This window comes from Salvelinus sp. IW2-2015, linkage group LG30 (genome assembly GCF_002910315.2).
Source record: "Salvelinus sp. IW2-2015 linkage group LG30, ASM291031v2, whole genome shotgun sequence".
In the NCBI taxonomy this organism is placed as follows: Eukaryota; Metazoa; Chordata; class Actinopteri; order Salmoniformes; family Salmonidae; genus Salvelinus; species Salvelinus sp. IW2-2015.
This window is the reverse complement of record NC_036869.1, coordinates 13,390,937-13,398,856: the sequence shown is the minus strand read 5'-3', so window position 1 is coordinate 13,398,856 and position 7,920 is coordinate 13,390,937. Positions and strand designations below refer to the sequence as shown.

The window sequence follows — 7,920 nt, the reverse complement described above, 5'->3', positions numbered from 1 at the left end:
GAGTGCTGCAGCACCCCTGATAAATCACAAATGACATATTTTTTCCCCCACCAAATTAGTGCACTCTGCCTTTATTACTCCTGTATGAGTGAAGAAAAACTTGTCAGCAGAACAGTGCCAAAAGCCCTGGTCTGCCCTAAAAATCCTACGTAAATCACGATCGCCAGAACGGCCAAACCTGCTTTGGTCTCTAAAATGTGTTTATTATGATCAAGTTCGACCCCCATGGTCAATTCTATAAAAGTTCAATACAAATCGAGATATTTAATTAAATAGTGATCCATTGTGACTACTACATTTGACGTCACACAGGACCACGTGCTGATACAGACCAATCACGAGCCGGTAAGCTATGACGAGGCTCCCGGGTGACTCTCTAAGGCAGGATGAAAACAACTACATTGACCATGATCCATTGCTCGTTTTGGACACTTTCACCATGATCCTTTGCAATTTTTGGGTGCCATTCAGCCGCATTCAGCAATATGGCATGCTTCAAATTCAAATACTTCCGGCTTCATGCTCCATCTGGAATTTTCCATAGGAAAACATTAGCGCTATCACTACTACTGGTTTTAATGTCTTTGGGCTGGGGACATAAAAACTGAAAGCTGTCTCTCCATGCCATTTGGTCTTAGGCTTTGGGATAGTTAAAAAGCCAGTGCCACAGGACCTGAAGGACCTACTGGGTACATACACTATATATATGAAAGTATGTGGACTCTTCAAATAAGTGGATTCGGCTATTTCAGCCACACCGATGCTGACAGGTGTATAAAATAGAGCACACAGGCATGCAATATCCAATGACAAACATTTGGCAGTAGAATGGCCTTACTGAAGAGGTCAATGACTTTCAACGTGGCACCATTATAGAATGCCACCTTTCCAACAAGTCAGTTCATCAAATGTCTGCCCTGCTAGAGCTGCCCCGGATAACCATGCTCAATGCTGAATGTCGGCTGGAGTGGTGTAATGCTCGCTGCCACTGGACTCTGGAGCAGTGGAAACGCTTTCTCTGGGGAGATGAATCACACTTCACAATCTGGCAGTCCGACGAACAAATCTATGTTCGTGTCTGCCAGGAGAACGCTACCTGCCCAAATGCATAGTACCAACTGTAAAGTTTGGTGGAGGAGGAATAATGTTCTGGGGCTGTTTTTCATGGTTTGGGCTAGGCTCCTTTGTTTAAGTTAAGGGAAATCTTAACGCTGCAGCATACGTGACACTCTAGACTATTCCGTGCTTCCAACTTTGTGGCAACAGTTTGGGGAAGGTCCTTTCCTGTTTCAGCATGACAATGCCCCCGTGCACAAAGCGAGATCCATACAGAAATGGTTCGTCGACATCGATGTGAAAGAACTTGACTGGCCTGCACAGAGCCCTGATCTCAACCTCATCGAAGACTTTTGGGATGAATTGGAATGCTGACTATGAGCCAGGCCTAATCGCCCAACATCAGTGCCCAACCTCACTAATGCTCTTGTGGCTGAATGGAAGCAAGCCCCGCAGCAATGTTCCAACATCTGGTGGAAAGCCTTCCCAGAAGAGTGGAGGCTGTTATTGCAGCAAGGGGTGGGACCAACTTCATATTAACGCCCATGATTTTGGAATGAGATGTTCGACGAACAGCTGGCAACATACTTTTGGTCATGTCAAATCAAATCCAATGTTATTTGTCACATACACATGGTTAGCAGATGTTAATGCGAGTGCAGCGAAATGCTTGTGGTTCTAGTTAAGTAATCTAACCTAACAATTTCACAACAACTACCTTATACACACAAGTGTAAAGGAATGAATAAAAATATATGAATGAGCGATGGCAGAACGGCATAGGCAAGATGCAGTAGATGGTATAGAGTACAGTATATATACATATGAGATGAGTAATGTAGGGCATGTAAACATTATATAAAGTGGCATTGTTTAAAGTGGCTAGTGATACACTTATTACATACATGTTTTCATTATTAAAGTGGCTAGAGATGAGTCAGTATGTTGGCAGCAGCCACTCAATGTTAGTGATGGCTGTTTAACAGTCTGATGGCCTTGAGGTAGAAGCTGATTGGCCTTCCTGTGACATCGGGTGGTGTAGGTGTCCTGGAGGGCAGGTAGTTTGCCCCCGGTGATGCGTTGTGCAGACCTCACTACCCTCTGGAGAGCCTTACGGTTGTGGGCAGAGCAGTTGCCGTACCAGGCGTTGATACAGCCCGACAGGATGCTCTCGATTGTGCATCTGTAAAAGTTTGTGAGTGTTTTTGATGACAGGCCGAATTTCTTCAGCCTCCTGAGGTTGAAGAGGCGCTGCTGCGCCTTCTTCACCACGCTGTCTGTGTGGGTGGAGCATTTCAGTTTGTCCGTGATATGTACGCCGAGGAACTTTCCACCTTCTCCACTACTGTCCCGTCGATGTGGATCGGGGGCTGCTCCCTCTGCTGTTTCCTGAAGTCCACGATCATCTCCTTTGTTTTGTTGACATTGAGTGTGAGGTTATTTTCCTGACACCACACTCCGAGGGCCCTCACCTCCTCCCTGTAGGCCGACTCTTCGTTTTTGTTAATCAAGCCTACCACTGTAGTGTCGCCTGCAAACTTGATGATTGAGTTGGAGGCGTGCATGGCCACGCAGTCATGGGTGAACAGGGAGTACAGGAGAGGGCTGAGAACTCACCCTTGTGGGGTGGAGATGTTGTTACCTACCTTCACCACCTGGGGGCGGCCCGTCAGGAAGTCCAGGACCCAGTTGCACAGTGCGGGGTCGAGACCCAGGGTCTTAATGACGAGTTTGGAGGGTACTCTGGTGTTAAATGCTGAGCTGTAGTCGACGAACAGCATTCTTACATAGGTATTCCTCTTGTCCAGATGGGTTAGGGCAGTGTGCAGTGTGCAGTGTGATTGCGATTGCGTCGTCTGTGGACCTATTGGGGCGGTAAGCAAATTGGAGTGGGTCTAGGGTGTCAGGTAGGGTGGAGGTGATATGGTCCTTGACTAGTCTCTCAAAGCACTTCATGATGACGGATTTGAGTGCTACAGGGCGATAGTCATTTAGCTCAGTTACCTTCGCTTTCTTGGGAACAGGAACAATGGTGGCCCTCTTGAAGCATGTGGGAACAGCAGACTGGGATAAGGATTGATTGAATATGTCCGTAAACACACCAGCCAGCTGGTCTGCGCATGCTACCTTTAAAGCATGTATGTCATGTATTGGCGTGCACGGTCGTTAAGCGATGGTAAAATCTATTCTAAAACTCACAGACAACCAATGCAGAGGATTTAATACTAGTGTATTGTGTGCTCTCCATCTGGTCTTGGTCAGTGCCCGTGCTGCTGCATTCTGTATGTTTTGCAGTTGACCAATGGTTTTCTTTGTTAGTGGGGTTAAAATCCTTTAAAGTTGTGTATTGGCTGCATAGCCGTGCTTTCTGTTACCGCTGCCAAGGGGTAACATATATAAACTGAGCAGAACCGGAGCCAATATTGAACCTTGTGAAACACCACACGTGATATCTATTTTCTCTGAGTTACAAACAACTCTTGACCGGTTAAATAGGTCCTAAACCAGTTAAGAACTGGACTGGAGAAGTCTGTCCAGAAGGACATCATGGTCAACAGTATCAAATGCTGCACTCAAATCCAAGACAAGGACAGAGAGCTTTTTGACAACTGTGTTGATCCTAAGATATGCCACTTTAACAAAAGCATCTCTGCGCTATGGTGGGCACAAAATCCAGATTAGAATTAAAAAAAAATACAATATTTTATTATAAACAACTTATACTTGTCCTCTAGCAACTGTAATTTCATTTCTAGGTTAAAGGACTTCAAATGAAATAGACCGAGAACAGAACTACTGCAGCGTTACTTTTGTACCTGTTGTGGGCCAAAGTAACACAGGCTTGGGTTGGAAGTCTGGTGAGAAGTGCACAATATCTGTTACTTCTGTGCCCTACCAATGTTACTTCCACCCTATCCCTCTCTCCTGTACCTTCTCCTTGGTTAGCATCCAAGACTAGCTATCAATATATTTTAAATCTATGCTGTAATTTAGTCACTAGATGGGTTAAGAAAATAACATATGTTTAGAACCTTAAAAAAAATTGCTGAACTTGTTTTTACTTTCCCTCACTCAAAACAACATTTGTTGATAACTTGTTGAAATGTTGCAGCGAGCAGATTTTTTGCAGGGAGGTCGTCTTCCGCATTAGACACTTGCGTGTGTCATTAAATCATTGTAGCGTGTATTATTTGAGAAAATAGGCGTGTTACTTCTGACTGCGTTACTTTTTGTCATAGATGGTATACAGCTATAAACAGAATTTACTTTTCATAGTACGAGAGGAAAACTTACGCAGTGGGTTAGAATACTTAATGTAGCAGGTTAGGATAATTAGGTTAAGGTTAAAACAATGGTTAGGTTTAGGGTTAGTTAAAATGCTCAAACTAACATTTTGACGATTTATGCCTCACTTCCGTCTGTAGCTGTATACCATGTAGCCACAATCCGGTTCTTCCCTGCTTTTATTTCTTAACAGGAAAACCGAAATGATTGAAAATACCCTCAGATAAAAGGTGACATTTTGTACTGTCGCCTCATATGAAACATTTGATCTCAAATCCAAAATGCTGGAGCAGAGCGCCAAATTTAAACATTTAGCTTCACTGTCCAAATAAATATGGAGGGAAGTGTAGTGACTTTTTTATTGAGAGAATGGGTTGGTAGTGTATGACCTGTGATGTGGTAAAATGGGTTATTATTGAAACTATAATTCCTAAATAGAGAAATAAAGCAGAGTTCAATAATCAGACACAAAACAAACATGCTAAGGGATGTATGATTGAAAACTAATTTCTGTGAAAATTAATAGACAACAAATTACAATAGAGACCACAGGACCAGTTTACAAGTTTTAATGATGTTCTAGATTACTACTGTCTGTCTTTGCATGTCAACAACATTGGTCTTGGCACAAATGCAAATGACTTAAACAGAAGGTTTGTCTGGTTCCAATTCTTGGTGGACTGGTTTTGGCTTCTTGTAAGCCTATGGAGCTGTTGATTCGGTCCAAGATGGTCAGGTTGTTGAAAAAGAGATGCTTTATTGGCCGAGTGCCTTGGTCTGGTCCATCACCTTGCGGAAAAGGTCTTCCATCTGAGCCTGGATGTTGTCGACCAGAGGCTTGAGCTGAGCCTGCATGTTCTCAGCCAGGGGCTTCAGCTGGGCCTGCATGTTATCGGCCAGTGGTGCCAGCTTGGCCTGGATCTGCTGCAGCTGGGCCTTACCATCCTCTAAGAAGGTCCTGTTCAGAAGGGAGTGGGTGATTAGTGGTCTGAACACAAGATAAACTAAGGTAGTGCCAAAAATATTATTGAAAAATAGGATCAAAACACATTGCTTGTTAATGCTTTTGCAGGCCATTGGCCTTTTTTCCTCTATTTTGCATTGTTTTTGGCTGCTCCCTTCATTGTTTCTTTATTGTAAATTATAAGGCAATAGAATGAGGATGACTTGTGCTTTTTCTTCAGATTTTTTATTTAGGACTTGGTTGGAAGGGCTGGTTCTTCAAAAGTGTAACAAATAATGTAATAGTTTAAAAAAATGTCACTCACTCTGACTGGATCTTCTGCACCAGTTCCTGGGTGGTGGAGGTCAGCTGAGCTGACAGATCCTGGAAGTACTGTGCCAGTTTCTCAACCTCGGGGGACTGTGCTGCTTGGCTTCCTAGAGGTAGCCAGAGGGTAACGTCATTAACAGAGGCCAACACTGTGCACAAACCATTTATGCCCATATAGCATACAACAACACATACAAGACCCTCTACACATACAGCCGTTAAAAATAAATCCACCAACTCTGGAATATAACATTTCCGTATCAAGCATATCTCTCACTATTATTATATTATATATTGCACATATGTGAAATGCAGTTATAGAACCACATACAGAATGAAATATATGTGATTTTTTTTATTTAGCCACGATTGTGTATTTAATTCCGAATGCTACCACAGGGGAGAAACTAGCGACAGAGTGCACCTTTCACATATGAAGAACTTTCTCTTACCATGTGCCAGAGCAAGCACAACAACCAGGGCGGCAAGAGAGAACTTCATGGCTGTTGAGTAGGGCACCTAAGGAGAGAAGAGAGTGGTAGAATTAGCTTGACCCCATAGGTCTGTGGAGGCGTGGTTTGATCGATGGATGGCAGTGGTGTAAATTAAGTAAAATTACTTTGAAGTACTACTTAAGTAATTTTTTGCTGCATCTGTACTTTACTATTTATATTTTTGACTACTTTTACTCCACTATATTCCTAAAGAAAATATGTGTTTTTTAATCCCATACAATTTTTCTGACACACAAAAGTACTTGTTACATTTTGAATGCTCAGGCAGGACAGCAATGTGATCCAATTCACGCACCTATCAGTTTAACGCGATGTCATCACTAGTGCCTCTGATCAGGCGGGCTCACTAAAGACATGCTGCTTTGTAAATGATGTCTGAGTGTGGGAGTGTGCCCCTGACTATCCTTAAATAAAAAAACTATAACATTGTGCAGTCTGGTTTGCATAATATAAGGAATTTGATGTAGTTCTGTAGCATTTACTTTTTACTTTTACTCAAATATGACAAATAATTACTTTTTCCACCACTATACTTAAGTACATTTAAAACCCGATACTTCTAAACTTTTACTCGAGGTTCTTTTACTGGGTGACTTTTACTTGAGTCATTTTCTATTAAGGTATCTTTCCTTTTACTCAAGTATGACAATGAAGTACTTTTTCCACCACTGCAGAATGGAAGGATGGCGGTCTCTAAAGCATTTTGTAGTTTCAAGGTTTTTCTCTTGGCATAACAAATAAGTGCACTCGGTGGCAGGTTTGAGATCAGTTCAATTTAACTCAGTTAATTCAAGAAGATTTCAAATCAGGAAGATTTCAAATCATAATAAATTGTCTGAATAGTAATGTAGTTCGCCAAATGCCCATTACCCCGACTCCCTAGGAAATTGCATGTTCTGCCTGTCTGAGCAAATTTGGAATTTAATTAGACATGGACTCTGTTTTGATTTCCATCTTAATTTTCCTTTCTGAATTCCCTGACAAGAATCATCTTGATTCACATCGACAGTTTACCTCTTGGAAAACAGTAATGAAACATCTATCAAGCACTCTAAAGATCACTCTCTAAACTGCTGCTTATAGCAATACTGTTTAAATGAGCAGCTTACAATGTGGTTGGGAAGGAATATCCCTCTATAATTGAATGCCCATTTTTACAGACACCTGACTCACTACTAAACAACATATTGCAAGAAAAACTCACTTTTTACCGCATCAAGCATAAGAGTTCCTTGGCAGAGAAAGAGACGGGACCACTCACCTGAGTTGCAGAACAGTTTCAATCGGATGGTATCTTTCGTTGGGCCTCCCAAACGTCTTATAGTCCTTCAGAAATGATACAGCCCACCTCAGACGCAGACCCATTGGCAGCGTAGGTTGAAGTACAGGACTATCATTGGATGTTTGTGCTAGCACGTGACTGCAGGCTGACCCTTGCTGCTCAGCTTGCCACCAAGGCAATCCACTCTAAAGTCCAAGAGTTCCCCTCCTGCGTAGGAGTGCTGATTGCTCAAACACAGTAGGTGTCTTATCAAAGCATCTGATTAAAGAAAACATACAGGACATTTCATCACAAGAAACAACAAACCAGAGAGAATGACAACCAAGCTGTTAAAACACAACAAGAATTGCAAAAGTACAGAAACATGGCAGCCACAGTACTGTCCAGGGGTCAGCCTGAAGATGACTCAGTTCAGCTGTTTCTGACCGTCCGTGTGAATCACATGTTAACTGTTTATGTTTGCTGTTCTATTTCTTGTGTGTGTATTTGTTTAAAACAGGTCATCTATG

At 42.4% G+C, this 7,920-nt stretch overlaps 1 protein-coding gene across 2 annotated transcripts; it reads right to left on the bottom strand.

Annotated features, from left to right (window-relative positions):
* Nucleotides 1-4,894: 4,894 nt before the first annotated feature.
* LOC111955135 (type-4 ice-structuring protein) lies at nucleotides 4,895-7,496 on the bottom strand. Of its 2 annotated transcripts, none has more exons than XM_023975233.2 (4): nucleotides 7,391-7,496; nucleotides 6,067-6,133; nucleotides 5,610-5,721; nucleotides 4,895-5,299 (listed from the first exon to the last, which is right to left on the bottom strand). In XM_023975233.2, the coding sequence occupies exons 2-4, from the start codon at nucleotides 6,113-6,115 to the stop codon at nucleotides 5,098-5,100; spliced, it is 363 nt and encodes a 120-aa protein (XP_023831001.1). In that variant the 5' UTR covers nucleotides 6,116-6,133; nucleotides 7,391-7,496; the 3' UTR covers nucleotides 4,895-5,097. The 2 variants fall into 2 exon arrangements, with proteins under 2 accessions (XP_023831001.1, XP_070292274.1); XM_070436173.1 differs by lacking the exon at nucleotides 7,391-7,496 and adding an exon at nucleotides 7,334-7,386.
* Between the last annotated feature and the right edge of the window lie 424 nt (nucleotides 7,497-7,920).

Coding starts and splice junctions, on each gene's coding strand:
- LOC111955135 (XM_023975233.2), bottom strand. CDS start 6,115: ATGAAGTTCTCTCTTGCCGCCCTGGTTGTTGTGCTTGCTCTGGCACAT. Junction 5,722..6,066: donor TGTGCTTGCTCTGGCACATG/GTAAGAGAAAGT, acceptor GGCTACCTCTAG/GAAGCCAAGCAGCACAGTCC. Junction 5,300..5,609: donor GTGCAGAAGATCCAGTCAGA/GTGAGTGACATT, acceptor CCTTCTGAACAG/GACCTTCTTAGAGGATGGTA.